The 23843-nt window shown below is 39.5% G+C and overlaps 1 protein-coding gene across 7 annotated transcripts in view; it reads left to right on the top strand.

Moving 5' to 3' along the window:
• Positions 1 to 402: 402 nt before the first annotated feature.
• Positions 403 to 23843, top strand: part of LOC106876916 (uncharacterized) — a 100011-nt gene continuing 76570 nt past the window's right edge. For 2 of the 7 annotated variants that reach the window (XM_089346154.1, XM_089346152.1), the window contains exons 1-4: positions 426 to 691; positions 1594 to 1729; positions 12973 to 13180; positions 23777 to 23843. The exon at positions 23777 to 23843 is cut by the window's right edge and continues 5 nt beyond it. In XM_089346154.1, coding sequence (XP_089202280.1) covers positions 12993 to 13180; positions 23777 to 23843 — 255 coding nt within the window. In that variant the 5' untranslated portion in view covers positions 426 to 691; positions 1594 to 1729; positions 12973 to 12992. Of the gene's footprint in view, positions 692 to 1498; positions 1730 to 12972; positions 13181 to 23776 lie in introns of those variants that run through there. The other 5 variants (XM_089346151.1, XM_089346149.1, XM_089346155.1 and 2 more) reach the window with 5 other exon arrangements.

Below are 23843 nucleotides of genomic sequence, written 5' to 3'. Positions count from 1 at the left end.
AGCACTTACAATAATTAAGAAATAACGAAATGAACGAAAGACTTAACAATAATTAAGAAATAACGAAACGAACGAAAGCGCTAAAAATAATTAAGAAATAACGAAACGAACGAAAGCGATAACAATAATTAAGAAATAACGAAACGAACGAAAGTGCTAGCAATAATTAAGAAATAACGAAACGAATGAAAGCGCTAACAATAATTAAGAAATAACGAAATGAACGAAAGCGCTAAAAATAATTAGGAAATAACGAATCGAACGAAAGCGCTAACAATAATTAAGAAATGAAAAGATGTATTTTTTAAAAAATTCTGACGACCTTATTCCTCGATATTCATTTTCTGCACCCCACAACTGACACTTTATACATACATACATACATACATACATACATACATAGATACATACATTCATACATATGTGCGTGTGTGCGTGTATGTATAGAGTGTAAGGTGTGGTGTATATATATGCATCTTATCGTCACGCATTGTGACTGATAACCTCCCTTTCTACTTTCACAATTTACAACGAATTGTATAAATGCAATCTGAACCAGTTTTTTTTATACTCTGCTGATGTGGCACAATGAATGTGGACTAACTTGGAAAGTCCAGTCCCATCATTTCACCCACCCACTCTTAACATTATATCTATTCTGACGCTGAATCTCAGATTCCCTCCTTGTTTTGTAAGTAGCTGTTCTTAACCTAACACTCCGTTGCTTTCCACTTTGTTTATACTTACATATATTTATACAGATGCATGTGTGTGTTTGTGTGTGTGTTTGTGTGTGTGAGTGTGAGTCTATCTATAAATACATTTATATATATTCATGTATATGTACGGATATATATATATTTATACATATGTATGTTTGTGTGTGAGTGTATCTATAAATATTTATATATATATTCATGTATATGTACGAATATATATTTATATTTATACATATGCATGTGTGTGTGTATCTTATGTAAATGTATACACGTATACGCTTGTCTGCTATATATATGTTTTAAAAAATATGTATCTATGTTTATACGTATATGTATGTATGTGTGTGTACATGTATGCATATATATATATATATATATATATATATATATATATATATATATACGTACATATATATATACATATATATATATATATATATATATATATATATATATATATATATATATATATATATACATATATATATATATATATATATCACACACACACTCTCTCTCTCTCTCTCTCTCTATATATATATATATATATATGTATGTATGCACACTGTGATGTCAGGTGTCAGGTTGCGTCCTGCCGTTTCAATATTGAAGCAAAACCATGCAACCGGATTCTACATTCCACCAGTAACAGTAACAGATTCTAAAGTTATTATTACTGCATACTGTTGGTTGAATTTCCAGCCAGCAGGATGTAACCTGATGCTAATGCTTAGGATGTCTATGCAGTAGAAAGGCGTGTCGTTCAAAGATTTCAAATGAATAAATTTTTAGCATAATATGGTAAAAAGTCATTTTACTGCATTATAATTTTCCATCCTTAATTTCACGTCTTAAAAATACACTCTCTTTACAGTATAAACCCCACGAACAGCAAACGCGGGACATAGGAACCAAGTGAAAGACTGTGATTTGTTATCTTAATTTCACTTTGAGCCATACCATTCGATGTTGTTAAACAGAACCTGGATTATACTTACATTACTTCTAAGGTAGGTCCCCAGATTCAATATCCCTATTCCGTCACACACACACACACACACACACACACACACACACACACACACACACACACACATATATATATATATATATATATATATATATATATATATATATATATACATATGTGCGTGTGTGAGTGTGTGTGTGTGTGGAGCTGCGTGGCTTAGTGGTTAGGGTGTCAGCACCATGATCGTAAGATTGTCGTTTCGATTCCTGAACCGGGCGATGTGTTGTGTTCTTGGGCAAAACACTTTATTTCACGTTGCTGCATTCCACTCAGTAACGCTGCGATGGACTGGCGTCCCGTCCAGCCGGAGAACGACCAAACACCATTCAATTATTTTTCTCCGGGTTTTTCTCGTTGTTTTCTACGTATTCTTTCTGTTGAAGAGCGTAGCTCGAAACGTTAAAGACTTTCTGTATTCCCGAGCATCAAACTAATACATCTTTCTGTTGTTGTTTTTTTTTCGTACATTCTCCCATATATATATATATATATATATATATATATCAGGTCATCTCATAAGTTCTGTCCGAATTTTGAATAAAGAAAACAAGTGATAAAATGTTATATTTAATTGAAGTTTAATTATCGATGGCTGCTGCGAAAGTTATGTCCCCCAAATGCTTTTGTAAACTAAGAAACAAACGGTAGTCTGAAGGAGCAATGTCGGGAGAATCAGGTGGATGAGTAATTTTTTCCAACCAAGCTCTTCGATCTTCGTGATGTGATCTTTGCAGTGCGGGGTCGCGCATTGTCCTGATGAAACATCACTCCTTTTCGATTCACTAAATGGGTCTTTTCTTCAAAGCTTAGTTCAAACTCTCACATTCCTGACAGTAGACTTGAGCATTGATTGATGCATTAGGTGGTAACAATTCAAAGTGAATTACTTATTTGTAGTCCCACCAGATAGAGAAAAGAACCTGTTTCCCATGAAGTTCCCTTCTAGGCTGTGGATGAGCTTTTCCCCTTTTACCACGCCACAGTTTACGACGTTTAACATTTCGATAGAAGATTCCTTTTTCATCATCAGTCACAAGTCTATCCAAAAAGGGTGTACTGTGTTCGTGATAGTGGAGAGAAAGCAGATGTCAACTCGGGATTCGAGGTTGCTTTCGGACAATTCATGAGGCACCCATTTTACAAGTTTAGGAACTTTCCAAGTTGTTGAATAAGACGATGAACATTTGTATGGTTTGAACTAAGCTTTATTGCCAATTATACAACTGATGATGCAGGATGTTCTTCAAGTAACGACTCAAGTAGCTTATCATCAAACTCAACTGGACGTCCTACTCAATCTTTAACTTCAAGGGTGAAATCTCCACTTCTGAATTTTGCTAGCCATCTTTTGCAAGTTCTTTCATTCAAGCATTCTTTTTCATAAACTGAGTGTACGTTTCGAGTCGCTTCGTCTGCAGAGTTTCCTTTCTAGTACTCATAAACCATTATGTGCCTCATATGGTCTTTGGATACTTTCCTGTTAGAAAGGATTTTAATCAAGGAAATTTTAATTCTATTATTCTGTAAAATGATAATTTAATCAGTTTAAATGTACACAAATGCATAAAAATAATTTTAGTTCCATTAGACATTCTAAAATGCTATTAAATTTCATTCAATTTTAAAAAAAGGTAAAATCGGACAGAACTCATGGGATGACCTGACATATATGTGTGTGTATGTGTGTGTGTGTTTGTGAGTGTGTGTTTTTGGGTGTTTCTCTGTGTGTGTGTGTGTGTGTGTGTGTGTGTGTGTGTGTTGTGTGTGTGTGTGTGTATGTATGTGTATGGATATATAGATGTATAAGGGGAGCGGGTTAAAAATTCGTGACTTTAATTATATTTTGGAAAGCCTGGTTGAAACGACTAACTTATCATTTCTTTTACAGGGCTCAAAGTATCTGAGAGACCACTGCAATAAGTTTGGGAATCTGAGAGGGGAATATGTTGTACAAAATTATAATTAACTGATCCTTCTGTATTTTCTTTTATCTAAAGTTGACTCGGGCTTTTGCACTAACGATTATGACGTCATAGTTCCATTTCTTAGACCGGGTGATGCGTAGTTTTCTTGAATAGCATTCTTCATCTCACATTCCACTTTGATCAGTTGAACACCCGCAGCGTTGTGAAACATGCACTGTTCAGGTAATGTCTGTTTGATGGAGAGACTGAGCTAAGATAAAGCACCCGTATCTATATATACATATACATGTAGATATTTATACACACACACACACACACACACACACACACACATATATATATATATATATAAGTGTATATACGTATAAATATATGCATATGTATATATAAACATATATATGTGTATGTGTGTGTGTTTGTATATATGTATTTATGTATGTATGTATGTATACAAAGGTATATACGTTTCTACTCTAGGCACAAGGGCAGTAATTTGGGGAAGGGGATGAGTAATAAAAATAATAATATGCTCTGAGGTAATACCAGCTCTCATGGCCTCTGATCTTAACTGACTGAAAGTGTTATCATATATACGATTTGTATTGGTATAAAAAGATGGGCTACAGCAAATCTTCTGCTCAAATCCACAGATTTGCTTGTCGGCTGCTCCATATCTGACCTGTTTAGTATTAAAGGCCGTGGGTAAATCAATGAACTGGGACCTGCCGTGTGTTTCTATTCACAGCAGCTACAGCGTACATAGGTCAAAACAAGGTCCCTACACCGGAGAAGCTCCCGGACAATTGGTCAATGAGCCCATGGCTTAAGGCAGGTTTGGCTGAGAGGAATTTCTGATAATTGACATACGACTTTCCAACTAACTCTCAAAAGATCATTTTATTTATTTAAACATAATTTCAGATGGGGTAGATAAAGATTATATCAACTGAAAGAAGTCCTGCGATTGTATCTATCTATCTATATCTATTTGTATATGAGTCTGTGTGTTTGTGGGTGCGCATGTGCGTGTGTATGTCTTTGTTTCAGTGTTTGTCTTCCACCCCCGCTTGACAACCGGTGTTAATGCATTCATGTCCCCGTAAACTATCGGTTCGGCAAACGACCCCGATAAAATTAGTTCTAGGCATTGGAAAGTATCGTTTGATCGATTTGTTTGGCTAAAACCCTTAAATGCGGTGCTCTAGCATGGCCATAGTCAAATGACTGAAACAAGAAGGAGATGAAAAATGAAATATGCATTTGCATAAGTTTATATATTATATATATATGTGTACATTTATGTACATATATATATATATATATATATATATATATATATATATATATATATATATATATATATATGAAATATATAGTTTTAGGGAAAATAACCAAGTTTCAAGAACTCATCGATGAAAATCCACTATCACATAGAAAAATTAACAATTAAAAGCACAATAAATGAGTATAATATAAAACAACGTAAATATAATAAGATAAAGATAATAAAATGACTACACGTGTTTCATAACTAATTTTCAAATAGAAAGGAAATTTAAATCAATTAAAATCAATTAAAATCAATGAAAATCAATTGAAATTATCGAAAATAAATTTTATTCAAAAATATAGCTAATCTTCGGGTCGTAAGTAGAACAATAATTAAAATAAATAAATATATATATCTTACCCAACAATAAGTACCAAATGAATTTATATGAAATACTTATTTCCTAAAGATAGAAAAATTATTAAAAATATCAAAATATCAAAATAATAAACATTCAATAATCATCCCTTCATCCATTATAATATATGCTAACATGTATATTATATACAAAAAACATCTTACATAAATTATCATTGTTTTAAATTATCATTGTTTTAAATACAATTTGAATGAAGTTTAAGTTTAAAATAATAATGAAGATAAAATTAGTACATATTTAAACGGTGTAATAGTTAAAGCTATACTATTTAAAACTATAAACGTTTATTTAATTATCATTAAAAATCAATAGAATAATAGAAAAATACAAGAATATTTATTTCTACAAACGTAAAAATAAAAATATGAATGAAAAAATTATGAATGAAAAAATTAGGAAAGAAAAAAATTATTAAGAATAAAAGATTAAATTTTATATATATATATACAAAGTTTTAATTAAAAAACCTTTAACGTTATTATAAACAATAAAGACTAATTATTAATCAAATATTATTAATCAAAAACAATCGAAAATATATCAACACTATTCAAATCGAAGTTCTAATATTATGTTGAAATGAAACTATAACTTCTAAATAATTTAGTGTTAAATAAGTTATCTATTAAAAATGAATAATATAAAAAACAAGAATACATATTATTTTCAAATAGTAGAAAATCTTTAGCAAAGAAAAAACAGTACTTATTCATATTTTTCCATAAATTCATTTGGTACTTAGTGTTGGTTGAGATATATATATTTATTTATTTATTTTAATTATTGTTCTACTTACAACCCGAAGATTAGCTATATTTTTGAATAGAATTTATTAATTGTTACTTTTTCTATATGTAATAGTGGATTTTCATCGATAAGTTCTTGAAACTTGGTTATTTTCCCTAAAACTATATATTATATATATATTTTATCTATAAAGGTCAATTTAATTTAGATTTTTTATAAATTGATTTTAATTGAGTTTTTACCTGTATTTTTGGATTTCGTTCCCTAAAATTGTAATATATATATATATATATATATATATATATATATATATATATATATATATATATATATATATATATATATATATATATATATATATATATATATATATATATATGTATATATATATATATATATATATATATATATATATATATATATACATATATAGGCGCAGGCATGGCTGCGTGGTAAGTTGCTTGCTTACCAGCCACATGGTTCCGGGTTCAGTTTCATTGCGTGGCAACTTGTGCCAGTGTTTAATGCCTGCTATAGCCTCGGACCGACCGAAGCCTTGTGAGTGGATTTGGTAGAGGGAAACTGAAAGAAACCCGTCATCACCTCTCCTCTCCTGCCCTCCGACTCCTACTTCTCTTTACTTCTCTTCACCCCTACTCTTTCTCTCTTCTCTCTTACTCTCTTTCTCTCTCCTCTCTTTCTCTCTCCTCTCTTTCTCCCTCCTCCCATACCCACCTTTCCCTTCTCTCATATCCACCTTCTTCTACCCCCTTCATCGTCAACCCTCACTCATAAACCCATCCCACCCCTACACACTCCTACCCCACCTTCCCATTCCTTCCCATCCCACCCCACCGCGTCCCTCACACCCCATCCCTCACACCCCATCCCTCACACCCCATCCCTCACACCCCATCTCTCACACCCCATCCCTCACACCCCATCCCTCACACCCCATCTCTCACACCCCATCCCTCACACCCCATCCCTCACACCCCATCCCTCACACCTCATCCCTCACACCCCATCCCTCACACCCCATCTCTCACACCTCATCCCTCACACCTCATCCCTCACACCCCATCTCTCACACCCCATCTCTCACACCTCATCCCTCACACCTCATCCCTCACACCCCATCTCTCACACCCCATCCCTCACACCTCATCCCTCACACCTCATCCCTCACACCCCATCCCTCACACCCCATCCCTCACACCTCATCCCTCACACCCCATCTCTCACACCCCATCTCTCACACCCCATCCCTCACACCTCATCCCTCACACCCCATCTCTCACACCCCATCCCTCACACCCCATCTCTCACACCTCATCCCTCACACCCCATCCCTCACACCCCATCCCTCACACCCCATCCCTCACACCTCATCCCTCACACCCCATCCCTCACACCCCATCCCTCACACCCCATCCCTCACACCCCATCTCTCACACCCCATCCCCCACACCTCATCCCTCACACCCCATCTCTAACACCCCATCCCTCACACCTCATCCCTCACACCCCATCTCTCACACCCCATCTCTCACACCCCATCCCTCACACCTCATCCCTCACACCTCATCCCTCACACCCCATCTCTCACACCCCATCCCTCACACCTCATCCCTCACACCCCATCCCTCACACCCCATCCCTCACACCTCATCCCTCACACCCCATCTCTCACACCCCATCTCTCACACCCCATCCCTCACACCTCATCCCTCACACCTCATCCCTCTCACCTCATCCCTCACACCCCATCTCTCACACCCCATCCCTCACACCTCATCCCTCACACCTCATCCCTCACACCCCATCCCTCACACCCCATCCCTCACACCCCATCCCTCACACCTCATCCCTCACACCTCATCCCTCACACCTCATCCCTCACACCCCATCCCTCACACCCCATCTCTCACACCCCATCCCTCACACCCCATCCCTCACACCCCATCCCTCACACCCCATCCCTCACACCCCATCCCTCACACCCCATCCCTCACACCTCATCCCTCACACCCCATCTCTCACACCCCATCCCTCACACCCCATCCCTCACACCCCATCTCTCACACCCCATCCCTCACACCCCATCCCTCACACCCCATCCCTCACACCTCATCCCTCACACCCCATCTCTCACGCCCCATCCCTCACACCCCATCCCTAACACCCCATCCCTCACACCCCATCTCTCACACCCCATCCCTCACACCTCATCCCTCACACCTCATCCCTCACACCCCATCCCTCACACCTCATCCCTCACACCTCATCCCTCACACCCAATCTCTCACACCCCATCCCTCACACCCCATCCCTCACACCCCATCTCTCACACCCCATCCCTCACACCCCATCCCTCACACCCCATCTCTCACACCCCATCCCTCACACCCCATCCCTCACACCTCATCCCTCACACCTCATCCCTCACACCCATCTCTCACATCCGATCCCTCACACCCCATCCCTCACACCCCATCCCTCACACCACATCTCTGACACCCCATCCCTCACACCCCATCTCTCACACAACATCCCTCACACCCTATCCCTCACACCCCATCCCTCACACCCCATCCCTCACACCCCATCCCTCACACCTCATCCCTCACACCCCATCTCTCACACCCCATCCCTCACACCCCATCTCTCACACCCCATCCCTCACACCCCATCCCTCACACCTCATCCCTCACACCCCATCTCTCACACCCCATCCCTCACACCCCATCCCTCACACCCCATCCCTCACACCCCATCCCTCACACCCTATCCCTCACACCCCATCCCTCACACCCCATCCCTCACACCCCATCTCTCACACCCCATCCCTCACACCCCATCCCTCACACCCCATCCCTCACACCCCATCTCTCACACCCGATCCCTCACACCCCATCCCTCACACCCCATCCCTCACACCCTATCCCTCACACCCCATCCCTCACACCTCATCCCTCACACCCCATCCCTCACACCCCATCCCTCACACCCCATCCCTCACACCCCATCTCTCACACCCCATCCCTCACACCTCATCCCTCACACCTCATCCCTCACACCCCATCTCTCACACCCCATCCCTCACACCTCATCCCTCACACCTCATCCCTCACACCCCATCCCTCACACCCCATCCCTCACACCCCATCTCTCACACCCATCCCTCACACCCCATCCCTCACACCCCATCTCTCACACCTCATCCCTCACACCCCATCTCTCACACCCCATCCCTCACACCCCATCCCTCACACCCCATCTCTCACACCCCATCCCTCACACCTCATCCCTCACACCCCATCCCTCACACCCCATCCCTCACACCCCATCTCTCACACCCCATCCCTCACACCTCATCCCTCACACCTCATCCCTCACACCCCATCTCTCACACCCCATCCCTCACACCCCATCCCTCACACCCCATCTCTCACACCCCATCCCTCACACCCCATCCCTCACACCCCATCCCTCACACCCCATCTCTCACACCCCATCCCTCACACCCCATCCCTCACACCCCATCTCTCACACCCCATCCCTCACACCTCATCCCTCACACCTCATCCCTCACACCCCATCTCTCACACCCCATCCCTCACACCCCATCCCTCACACCCCATCCCTCACACCCTATCCCTCACACCCCATCCCTCACACCCCATCCCTCGCACCCCATCCCTCACACCTCATCCCTCACACCCCATCCCTCACACCCCATCCCTCACACCCTATCCCTCACACCCCATCCCTCACACCCCATCCCTCACACCCCATCCCTCACACCCCATCCCTCACACCCCATCCCTCACACCCCATCCCTCACACCCCATCCCTCACACCCCATCCCTCATACCCCATCCCTCACACCCCATCCCTCACACCTCATCCCTCACACCCCATCCCTCACACCCCATTCCTCACACTCCATCCCCCACACCACATCCCACACATCATCCCTCACACCCCATCCCTCACACCCCATCCCTCACACCCCATCCCTCACACCTCATCCCTCACACCTCATCCCTCACACCCCATCCCTCACACCCCATCCCTCACACCCTATCCCTCACACCCCATCTCTCACACCCCATCCCTCACACCCCATCCCTCACACCCCATCCCTCACACCCCATCCCTCACACCTCATCCCTCACACCCTATCCCTCACACCCCATACCTCACACCCCATCCCTCACACCTCATCCCTCACACCCCATCTCTCACACCCCATCCCTCACACCCCATCCCTCACACCCCATCTCTCACACCCCATCCCTCACACCCCATCCCTCACACCCCATCCCTCACACCCCATCCCTCACACCTCATCCCTCACACCCTATCCCTCACACCCCATACCTCACACCCCATCCCTCACACCTCATCCCTCACACCCCATCTCTCACACCCCATCCCTCACACCCCATCCCTCACACCCCATCCCTCACACCCCATCCCTCACACCCCATCCCTCACACCCCATCCCTCACACCTCATCCCTCACACCCCATCCCTCACACCTCATCCCTCACACCCTATCCCTCACACCCCATACCTCAAACCCATTCATCACACCCCATCCCATCCCTTACACCCACCCCAACGTGTGCCTATCGACATGTCTCTACCTCTAGCCCCACCCTCAGCTTAACCCACACTCCACCCATGCTTTCCTCACTCTCCCCTCCCCACCTCCTAATACCCTCAGTCACACCAAGCTATACCATATCAAACAACACATCACTTCACAACACACCACCACGCCCACCCCAGCACTGACCAATTCCCATCCCCACATTTTCACACCTTCACAACTACATTCACACATGCATACGTTAAGATCACCAGCATTCTTTCACACACACGCACCTTCTTCTTGGGATCAACACTTCTTTGTTATCTCCCCTTTTGAACTCTCCTGTGTGATTCTTCTGTCCAGCATTCGCCATGATAGATCGCTGACCACTACACTTATATTTTTTTCCCTCCTTGTTTCTTTCTCGGTTGCTTTCTGTTGAAGATCGTAGGCTCGAAACGTTAAGGACATTCTCTATTCCCGAGCGTTATTCTAATACATCCATTTGTTGTTTACACCACCTGTCTTCGTCTGTTGTTTTATCGTAAATTTTCCTCTCTCTCTCTCTCTCTCTCTCTCTCTCTCTATCTATCTATATATATATATATGTCGCAGTGTGTATGTTTCTGCATATATCTATGTTTGTTCCCCAATTATCGCTTGACAACCGATGCAGGTGTCTCAGTAACATAGCGGCTCGGCAAAAGCGACCGTGAGGATAAGTACTAGGCTCACAAAGAATAAGTTCGATTTGTTCGACAAAACGCAGTGCTCCAGAATGGCCACAGACAAATCACTGAAATAATAATAATAATAATAAAAGGATGTTGTGTAAGAGAATAGCAGGATTTGCCACCACACCCTACTAGAGCCTCGTGGAGCTTTAGGTGTTTTCGCTCAATAAACAATCACAACGCCCGGTCTGGGAATCGAAACCGCCATATTACGACCGTGAGTCCGCTGCTCTAAGCATAGAGCCATTGCGCCTCCAGTAATATAATTATATATATTTATCATTACAGACAGTCATGGGAAGGGCTGAAGCATTGAATTTGTGATATTAGTTATTAAGTATTTTTTTAAATAATGAAGATAATCATATTAGTACTAATATAAATGATATACCATCACCCCCCCACACACATCGGTCGTGGGTCTGCTGACCTCAGTTAAAGAAGCATAAATGTTCACAGTTCCACTTTCCGATCTTGTAGGAATAAATCCATAAATCGTTAGGTGCAATTCTGCTTAAATCTCTCTATATACTATAACCTCAGGCCAACCAAAGCCTTGTGAGTGCATTTCGTACATGGAAACTGAAAGAAGACTGTCGTATATATGTGTATATTTGTGTGTTGTGTGTGTGTGTGTGTGTGTGTGTGTGTGTGTGTGTGTGTATCTGCGTTTGTACCACCACCATCGCTTGATAACCGATGTTGTTATCCAGGTAACCTAGTGGTTCGGCAAGAGATACCGATAGAATAAGTACTAGGCTTACTAAAAATAACTCCGGGTGTCGAAATCTTGGACTAAAGTTGATGCTCCAGCATGGCCGTTGTCACATGACTTAAACAAATAAAATAATAAGAAACTGTCATTTTAATCCCGAGCACTGCTGGATATCTCTCTTTTACTCTTTTACTCTTTTACTCTTTTACTTGTTTCAGTCTTTTGACTGTGGCCATGCTGGAGCACCGCCTTTAGTCGAGCAAATCGACCCCAGGACTTATTCTTTGGAAGCTTAGTACTTATTCTATCGGTCTCTTTTGCCGAACCGCTAAGTTACGGGGACATAAACACACCAGCATCGGTTGTCAAGCGATGTTGGGGGGACAAACACAGACATACAAACACATACACACATACATATATATATATATATACATATATACGACAGGCTTCTTTCAGTTTCTGTCTACCAAATCCACTCACAAGGCTTTGGTCGGCCCGAGGCTATAGTAGAATACACTTGCCCAAGATGCCACGCAGTGGGACTGAACCCGGGACCATGTGGTTGGTAAGCAAGCTACTTACCACACAGCCACTCCTAGCTAGTCTTTAATAAGTTTCTTCAGAGTAATTTATCAAAATTTAATTTTGTTACTTTGAATATCAAATTATGAAAACAATACATATTTGTTATATGGAACAGGGGCTAATTTTAGTTCCTTCGAAGATTCTGCAGTGTAAAACTAAAAACATTGAAGTCTCTGATATTTTCTATTTTCTTGTTTTACAGATAAATCTACATCTGAAAATATGTCTCAACACATAGTATCATATATACAAATATTTGCGTTGATACTGTGTTTGATATTGGTTTTGGAGGCTCATGCTGTTTCAGAAATATGCAAGATATGCACTTGCAAATCACCTGTAAATGTAAATTGTGAAAATCACCAACTATCATCAGTCCCACAACCAATTCCGATGAATGTTAAATATTTGTAAGTATTTGATACTTTCTACGTATTCTCCACATCCAATATTTTAATTTCTCATTGATTATGTTCTCAGCCAACCGATTCTGTTGTTGATCTCACAGCATTAAAAACATAATATTATGTAAAACAGATTGATATGTTACTTAATGTGAAGTCAAATAAACTGTTTCTCTTATATTGAGCTTATAATGCATAACATCGCATACACAATGATTGGATATGGTTAACATCTGAAGTTTGATGTTATTTGTCTAACTTCATCTGATCTTACGGTATATTCAATGAACGGGCAGTATAAAAACGTAGGTGCTAACAAAACATGTGTATTTCGCAGAATTATATGATTTCATTAATTAGTTGAATTGTTGTTTATTTTTACAGTGTCACAGAATAGATTTTAAATATTGTTTGTATTAATTTTACAATTAAAAATGCAGTGAACTAGCAGGATCTTTGGGCACGCCGGACAAAATGTTAATCGGTATTTCATCCGTGTTTACGTTTCGATTTTAAATTCTGTGGAGGTTGACTTTGCTTTTCATTCTTTCGGGTTCGATAAAATAAATACCAATTTAGCTCTGAGATCAATATAAAGGACTTGTCCCTTTTCCAAAATTTCAGGTTTGTTTCTATAGAAAAAATGATTGTTTTTACAATTTAAAATGATACAGACGGATTAAATTGCAGATAATGACAAGATCCGTTTAAATTGCTAAATTCTTAAAATACCTAAGTGATGAAATCAAAATAGTGCTGTTTGAACAAATTATGAGGAATTTACTTTTGACAGAATATCATCAGTAAAATTTACCCTATCATGAACACAATAAAACTTATTACACAATTATTACAAAATTATGCAAGCTTAATTGAAGTTTCGGCTGATTGATGTCTCTCAGTTGCCCTGAAAATTTTGTAATTTTTACATGTTTTATTGTACTTTTTTAGTGCTTTATTAACATTTAAAGACTTAAGTCATGGAATAGAATAAAATTCAGTAATTATTTAATACTTGCTGATGACAATCATGAATAAACTGTGTTCCAGGTGATTATTTCAAATTAAATAGTTTAGTCACCTTAAACTTTCAGTTTTAATCAAATATTCCAATACTAATGCGGATCAGATCTATTTCTTAACAGATTTGGAACGTTTTGACCAATTGAGAAATCACGTATATCTCAAGATGTTAAATAGTAAAGTCGATGTTCCATTTAATAAGTTAGATATTTTCATCATTCATAATATAACCGCGAATTGACTGAAATTGCAATACATTGCAGTAGAATGCGTTGCAGTATTTTTTCTGACACACAGAATTTCTAACTTGAAATCCGGCCGAGGTCAACCTCATGTCATTCATTTCCGAGATCAATAAAGAACCATAACAGAGCAAAGAATTAGCGCAACTTTAAGGATGTCGATTCAGACACCTTGCAGTATATCGTCCAGTTGTTTGTGATGTGAGTTGAGTTCTCACTCTTTTTGTTTCGGTTTTGGAGAGAGGATCAGTCAGGTCTTATAACTCCTTCAGCCTCTCCAATGCTGGTGAGATAGATATCATTAACATTCCTCTTAAGTAGTTGCAGGTCAACCTTTACAAGAATGATGAAGAGAGCTGCTGTTTATGGGATGAAGGACAAGTCGTTAATAATGGGAACGGACTGAGGTTTAATGCATCAAGAATGAGGAGAAAAGGACTAAAAACAACTAACAAAAAATGTGGAAACGCTTTCTCGATGACTCCTTCATTATTTGGGACAATTCAAATAAAAATCTATAAATATTAAATAACATCTTCAACACACTTCACTCATATATCAAATTAACGAGAGAAACCATTTGTAATGGAATACCATTCCTGGATATCCACATAAAAATACACAACTCTACAGTCACAACAGATATATATTTTACAAAAAAACAGACACACAAATTTCTACTCTTGCCATCCCTCACACACCAAAAAGGAACATACACTATGGCAAGATGTATCTGTACGATAGCAAGTGACCCCAAAATAGGTCAAATCCGACTTCATGAGCTCACAGACTTCCTAAAAAAAAAAAACCTAGGCAAGAGATGAGAGTCAGACGGTAAGAGATGATGAATGCTAGATCATTCAGGGATAGTTTCTCCGCAGCCCATTTCTTGGGATGAGATCAGCTCTTTCCAGTTCTTGTCCAGTGGGGAAGGGGAGCTGCACCAAAGGAAACTCCAAGCAATTTAACTAGTCCGTCCAGTGTCTGACAACGAAGGTGAACAGAATGGGCCTGCTTCTCTAGGTGCCGGTAAACAGCCCAACGAGATTTGATTAATCTTTACTCCTGTCTCCACCTCGTATTCCCTTAGTGAAGTACCGATCATTTCGATGTATTTGGTGCCCAACACCGACGAGCACGTACTCCATGAATATGTTATGCAAACACAAAACTTGCGTTCTCTAGTTCTCAATGGTTACGGCTTGAAATTTCAACGTCTGCAGTCGTAAATCTAGGGACTAGACATATAAACTGGGAGGGAAAGGCACTCTTGACTGATCGATAGAATTATACTGAGCGAATAAACATCTGAACATTTACTCACACTACTGAGGAAGTATTACTGTAAATTAGAACGATCAAGCCTCCCAAGAGAGGTACGACCTCAGCCTCAAAGTATAGATTAGAATCCCACCATCCAGGTTCTTTATCCATACTTGCTATGATGCATTTCTTGGAGCGGAAATTGTGTGTTATGGTACACGTCTGTATCTCATCCACCTAAGTATTGACGTCACACGCCAAATACTTAACTAACACCATCACAAAATCTTGAAGACTACATTTAACTGAAGGTGTTAAAACACCCCCCGCTCCTGTTCCAGTATTTTCTTAGCAATACGACCACACCAATTTTTGCAGGACTGAGAATTCTCCCGTTCTAGTAGACATCTGCCGAGAAGCACCTCGAACATATGCGGCATGTGCAAATAAGGCTCGTAGAGTAGACAATCTAGGTCCGGTGACTCTTTTCTCGCACACCCCATGATCGCCTCTCGGCAAGAATGAAGAAATCTAAAATATTCAGTTATCACTTTTTCACTAAACCTAATCAATTTGGATCTCAGAGCCCTTTTCATAGCCAACCACTGTTAGTTGCCGATCTTTCCACCCTGACGATACTGGTCGGGTTTACGGTAACGTTTATATGCATTCACAACTGGTTGCATATCTTTGAGATGTTACACACTCCAACTGCCAACATTACAAACATTATATAAAATACCGGCCTCCTAGAATTGGCTGTCGGACCCGAAATACCATATCCCTTCCGTTAGATTTCTGTATTCTTTGTACTCCCTGTAAATCTATTCTTTAAATATATAAATATCTCTACGCTGATCCATGAGAGCACATCTGAATATTTTCAGTCTCATTCGCACTCTCTCTTTTCCACTCTCTCACTCTCTATCTATCTATCTATCTATCTATCTATCTATCTATCTATCTATCTATCTATCTATCTACATATCTATCTATATGTGTACATACATATTATGTGGTAATCCTACACAAAGAAGAAAACCCTCAATCAGTTAAGAGAGTAAAGGCAATCTTAAAATAAAAATACACAAAGTTTGTAAATACAGTTTCTAAGGGTTTCCTGGTTGAAATAATTTATTCCGCCATTTATCAAGCTGAAAGCAAGACTGAGTTTCTGGGTTACCTTTTGAACAAATAAACTTTGAGCAAGGGATGCTTGTGAAGAAGACAAGAAAATACAAGAGAGACAATCAACGTGTTGTGGAAGGATCCCGACTCCTCCCCCCAAGTGACCAAAGGTCGGCTGACTCGTTATTATAAATTAGAGAACTGTGAACGATTAACAGTTCGTGTTGGTAAGTAGTTCCCAGTGAGTCGAGATTGAGAGCGTTGACTCAAGTGTAGTAGTAATAATAGTACGTCTAGTATATACTTTCTTCACCGCTGCTTCGTAATATCAGATATCTAATACAAGTATATAAAAGTGACGACGAGTTGTTCGAAGCTTACGTTGGACATTTAAAATTTTCTTTTTTGGTACGAAATCAAAGAAAAATTCATTAACATGGAAGACCTGTTGGCCTCCGTGATACAGTTGCAAAATCAGCAGCAGCAACAATAACAGCAACAACAGCAGCAGCTACAGCAGTTACAACATCGACTACAGCAGCAGCAACAATAACAGCGACTACAGCAGTAGCAGAATGTCAGAGGGTTATAAATCATGACGCAAATAAAATTGAAGAGAACGTTTGCTCTCAAATTCAAGTGTGTCAACCGGTATCAGATAAGAAGATAACATCAAGACTGAATCCATGTGATGGTTGCAGTGGTCTACATTCTAAAAATAATTTTCCGTCTGATAATATAAAATGTTTCAAGTTTGGTAATATAGGTCATAAAAAATTACACTGCAAAGCAGAACCTAAAAAGTGGTTCAAAAGAAAAAAATCGCCTAATCGGATTATCGGTGACAAAAAATACAAACGAGCCTCAAAGAGAATTTGTGTATGAAGCATTTAAAACACAAACGTAAAGTTACAGGAAGCGACTTATCAATAATTAACAGAGTTACATGGAAAAAAATCGAGAAACCTAAATTAAATTTAACTTCGAAAATTGCCCATCGTGTACCAGCAAAAAATATTTTAAGAGCCAATTGATAAGTAAAATTACATTTCGTTAAAAAAACCTTAAAACCTAGAGTTTTGTGTTAAATAATACAAAAGCAAACTTATTCGTAACTGACTCGATGCAATTATTTAACTTATGGGATATTCCATAAATCTTTTTAAAGATGTGAATGGTTTTTTCGCCAGTACAAATAAGGCGACAGACGAATTGAAAAAAAAAAAAGTATTTTTTGAAGTTCTGTCTGATAAATTAGGTCTGTGTACGAAAACGAAGACCTGGTTTGAAATAAAAGAACACTCCACACCAGTATCTAAACAGGTTATAACAGATAAACTTAGTGTTAGAGAGATTAGAAAAAAATTGGAGTTACCCAAAAAGTGGAACATAGTCAATAGGCAGTACTAACTGTGTACATTAAGAAAAAGAATAAGATCATAGTGTGTGCTGATTTTTCACTGGTCTAAACGGATGTCTTACAATCCATATCTGGATAATATTCTCGTTAAGAGCAAATCCAGGGAACAACGCACAGGACACGTAAACTAGGGATTCGGGAAAAATAGGGATTTCGGCCTTAATTTAAGTGACGAAAAGTGTGAAATTTTCTTACCGAAAATAAGATATTAAGTACAAATCATTGACAGAAGTTGGTCATCGACCAGACCCGTCGAGGGCAGATGCAATTAAAAATATACCCTCTCCGACAAATACAGCGACCGTACAAGCATTTTTAGGGTGGGCAAATTTTACCAAATTTATATTCCAAATATGCATAAGGCAAGGGATCCACGGAATAATCTGCTGAAAATAAGATATGAAATGGAATTTGTCGGAAAAATGTTAACAGGCTTTTGACAAAATTTTAAAAAATTAATTTATACCTGATTTGTTGTTATTATGCTTCGATCCTGCAGCGGAGATTGTTGTAGCTTCAGACGCTTCTTAGTACGGTATAGGAGCATTAATGCTACATAAATATAAAGATACTAACTTGGAGACGGTGGTTCATACGTCACGTTCTCTGATATCAGAAGAGAAAAATTATAGTCAAATCGAAAAAGAAGCGCTAGCGATTATTTTTGCCGTGAAAAAATTTCACAGATTTTTGCACGGTAGAAGTTTTCGTCTACAGACTGATTATCACCCATTATTATCAATATTTGGGTCAAAAAAAGGATTCCCTATTCATACTACTAATAGATTGCAACGCTGGGGTTCGATATTATTAAACTATGATTTCCATTTGAAGTATATACCCTCCAAGAAATTAGGTCATGCAGATTGTTTCTCAAGACTGGTAATTTATTCATAACCTCTTAGTTTATCATTAAGCAGTCTGAGCTCTTTGGTGAAAGGATACACTAATTCTCTGTTCTTGAGAGGCATTGCCAAAGAATCATTTACCAGCAACCCATTAAATCATGAATCATAGGACACGTCTACATTATGACCTGACTCACTTGAATCTTGCACAGAATTGCCTGAAGTCTCAGTAGTGCGTCGTCTGTTTACTTTCCTTCCCTCAGTTTCGTTATATTATATACCCCCAATACAAGAATATAAAATGATGTAACAATAATTCAATCTCATGCAGATGTAAACCTGATATTACTAGTATAATAAATGTCCGGTGGGTATGTTTAAATTCCGACAAGATAACCTTTTCTTGTCTACCAAATATTAAGTCATATCAAAAAAATAACGGACGACGTAAACCTTGGGAAGTGGATATCTACTAAGTGCAAGAAGCTTGTACCTACATTTCTCCTAACATTAAGGGTGGAATGTAAGGGAGGGGAGCCATAAAACTTTCCGACACCAGTTCTTCAGTCTAGATGATAAGAGGTGGTTGGTTGTGGATTTTGTCAGTAAAGCTGCCATCATGTAGGGTCTTATTACAATATGGGGCAGCGTATTCGAATATTTCTTTCGAAGAAGAAAGTCAAGGGATCCTGCGGTTAATTTATGGAATTAAGTTTTTAAATACAATAGGTTCATGACAGGAGTATTTATTGATATATTTAAGGTCTACGTTAAGTCTTGTGGAAGGGCTTATACGAGGTGACCAGTGACTGGTCACATGGTAATTTATTCATAACCTCTTAGTTTATCATTAAGCAGTCTGAGCTCTTTGGTGAGAGGATACACTAATTCTCTGTTCTTGAGAGGCATTGCCAAAGAATCATTTACCAGCGACCCATTAAATCATGAATCATAGGACACGTCTACATTATGACCTGACTCACTTGAATCTTGCACAGAATTGCCTGAAGTCTCACCCAAAGAGCACAACTTTTCCACTAAAATCTTCATTGCTGTCAGTCATGTCTTTCAGAGCTTTGTCAATAGCTTGAAGAGCAAATAGAGGGATCATGGATGCCTCACCTATAATAACCAAATCCAAATTTCTCAAATTATGTTTGTGGTCAGAGGTGGGTGGTACATTGCAAATGCTAGTTTCCAACAGTGTAACGGGCAATTTGAGCAAACTGTGCACCGTTTTTCCTCCAGACAGCAATGTCGAAGCTGTGCTTGTCCACGCACCACAGCACACTTGATAGTTGTTTCTCCGCAGATGTAAGACCAGCACATTAAAAATGTAAGATTTTCCACAGCCTCCGGGAGCGTTTGCATAGAAACAGGAACATTCCGGCACCTCACCTCTCATTTTCTTTCCAACTAATTCAATGACTGCATCAGCAATCACTCTCTGCTTATCAGTAAGGGTTACAATGCCTATGTGGTTCACGTCATCATGCTCAACTTGTTGCATTGCCACTAGTTCAGGCAATCCAATATTAAGGCAGCTAGTATCATTTTGAAATGACACAGCATTTATGGAGCGTAGAGCCATATTTTCTGCTTGTTCTGCATTCAGACCTCAGTGAACATAATCTTCCATCACATAATCATCATGGGTGTTCTGCAGGCGAAGAACATTAGTAGGGTCTGAAGAGATGCAGAGGACGGGAAACATAATACGCAGCTGAGACGACAGCCGATATGCAGCAGCTTCAAGTATGGCATGCTCTAACACTTCATTATTTTGGAGAAGACCAAGTCTTATGCACGTATCTTTAAATGTTGCACTGATTTCACCTCCTACGGATCGAACTTCTTCAAAGCTTTTAGCGACTGGAACATGCAAAAGCAGCAATATCGTAAGAGAAGTTTTTATACGTCCCTAGGACTCACTGTGTACATTCTTCTGCTGATGATGATGTTCCTTCTCCTAGGTGTCCATTTTTTTGTACTTTCATTAAGCACGTAACGTACAGGAATGTCAGGGTACAAGTACATCCGTGAATTTTCATCGTGTTCATTCAATTTGAACCATGCAGTGAGAGGAGTGTCACGCTTTTCTGTTTTTGAGCAGCTTGTTGAGCTTCACCTCTGTGGAAGTACATGCTCTACTGGTCTCTTCAAGGTGAACTGCTAGTCTGTAGACAGTCTGGAAGTAGTCATGCAACTTGGACTCAGATATTCTCTACATGGGTTCAAAAGGTGAAACATATCAACATGCAAGATGATTTCAGATTTCATTATGGGGTTGTTGAATCTATTTGCTTTCTGCCACTGCATTCTTCCTTACTTCAAATGAAGCGCAGTCGGGAACTTTCAAGAATACTTGCAGATGTCCTTATCGCTTTTTACAGAGGAGCAAACTTTTATATTAATCTGAGCTCGGAATTTCTTTTATAGATAAGCATGGTATGGAATGACTTACCTGTTGTCAGACGAGTGGTGCCCAACTTGTGCTGTGATCCCATTATTGCGCCTCCTGTATCCGGACATCCATTAATATTTAGTAGTGTCTCACTTCTCTACTTCTTGGGAAATGTTTTTGGCAAGACGCATTCTCTATGCATGGTGAGTGAGGAGGGGTTATCTTCATCACAAATGCCATGTATCAAGAGTTTCTCAACTAAATCGTGCATGACTGGGTCATTGTTTGAATCAGGAAACTCTGCTGATACCATTTTATCTATATCATGTCGGTTCTTCAACTTGTTTTCATTTCTTAAGACTGCCAGCATATGGCAGTGTGGAAGTCCTTTCTTTTGAAACTCAATGACATGAACGTGAGCCACTGATACAACAAATACATGTATGTCCTTTATATCCTTCAGAAGTTCAGTGAGATGCAACTTGTACATTCTTGCAACTAAATCTGGTGAGTTTTCAGAAGTCTCATTCCGCTGCAAATTATTTTCTGTCTCTTAGAACTAAGAGTGTCATGTATATGTGACAAATAAGTCAGGTTTACAATACTTTTCTACAATCACCATTGCATCATGGAAATGGTGCATACTCCTAGGACTGCCTGTCAATGATGATGGAAGTATCACAGGCACTCCTGGCTCAACATTCTCAAGAGCCCCTCTGAGCAGGTAGTTTCACAAATCCACAAATCCATCTTTACTGCTCTAAGGTATTGCAATCTGCAAACCTCAAACTTCACATATACGTCCAGTATATATTGTTGAAATAGATTTCCAGCTCTCTCAATGATATTGAAGCCTACTGTGAAAGCAAGGCGTTACCTCTAAATACTCTTTGCATCGTGAACCAATTACGAGCGAGTTTTCTGTATTTTGCCACATGTAGTGTCTCTCAATACCATCCGAATTCTCCACGAGGGAACTCATTGCATCCAATAATATACTGTGTTCCTTACATTCATCATGGTCGTCGTCGTCGTCGTCGTCGTGATCGCGGTGGTGGTGGTGGTGGTCGTCGTCGTCGTGAACATCATGGCAATTTTCGCCATCATTATCATCACCATTGGCATCATCATCCTCACCAATAACATCATTATTATCATTATCATCGACATAATGTTTAGAGACGGAATCATCATAAGCATTAGGATAGAATTCAAAGAGTAAGCAACAAAATCTTCATGGGTATGATCCTTAGCATCACCATCGTAATAAGCTTGATCATAATCCATGTCAGCTTCCTCCCCATCCCCTACACACCATCATTACAATCATCATCATCATCATCACTGTCGACTTCGTCATCACCGTGATCATGATTATCATCATCATCGATATCATCATCATTATCATGATAATCAACATCATCATCATAATCTTTCTCTTTATTTGTTCATTTTCTTCTTCAAACTGTTCTTCCTCTCCTCCTTTTTATTCTTCATCTTGTTCTTGCTGTACATGTTTTGTTGCTCTTCTTTCTCTTCCCCTTAATCATAAGCTAACTTCTAATTTTTCATTTCAATCTTTATCTTTCCTCCCCCCTCCTCCCCCTCCTTCATCTTCTTCCATTCCTCATACTTCTTGTACTGCTGCTGTTGTTTCTGCTATTACTACTACTACTACTACTAGTAATAATATTAATAATACCTGTTCTTGTTTGTGTTCTTTCTATCATTATAATTACAGTTCTTCTACTTCAACTTCTACATATCTCCTTCCTCTTCCTCTTCTTCTCCTCCTCCTCCTCTGTCTTAATCTTCTTCTTCATGTTCTTCCTCTTCGTCTTCTTCTTCAGCTTCTTCCTCTTTGTCTTCTTCTTCATGATTTTCCGTTAATTTGAGTATGGTCATCATCTCTTTTTTATTCTCAAAATATTGTTTCGCCTATTTTACAAATTTTCAAACATCTGTTTCGTTTCATCGCTCTCCAGTTTTATACATCTATACGTTCTACCATTGATTTTCCTTCGCAATTTCCGATATTGCCATCAATTTCTGCCTCTTTCACCTATTTCATGATGATGATGATAATGATTATCATCATCATCATCATCACATTCATCAACGTCGTCATTATCATCATCATCATTATCATCATCATCATCATCTTTGCTGGGCTTTTGTCGTTCATTGTCCGATGTTCTTCATCTGACTGAAGATTAAATAATTCATCAGGAAACTTTCGTTTACTATTAGTTTAAACTTTGTTTTATGTTACAGACATTTCAGAAATAATATGATTGACAAAATCGACCGCGGAGTTTTCCACAACCTTACCAGTTTACAG

Source organism: Octopus bimaculoides, chromosome 30 (assembly GCF_046866305.1).
Source record: "Octopus bimaculoides isolate indiv1 chromosome 30, ASM4686630v1, whole genome shotgun sequence".
Lineage (NCBI taxonomy): Eukaryota > Metazoa > Mollusca > Cephalopoda > Octopoda > Octopodidae > Octopus > Octopus bimaculoides.
The sequence above is the reverse complement of the archived record's forward strand: the minus strand, read 5'-3'. Positions and strand labels throughout refer to the sequence as shown.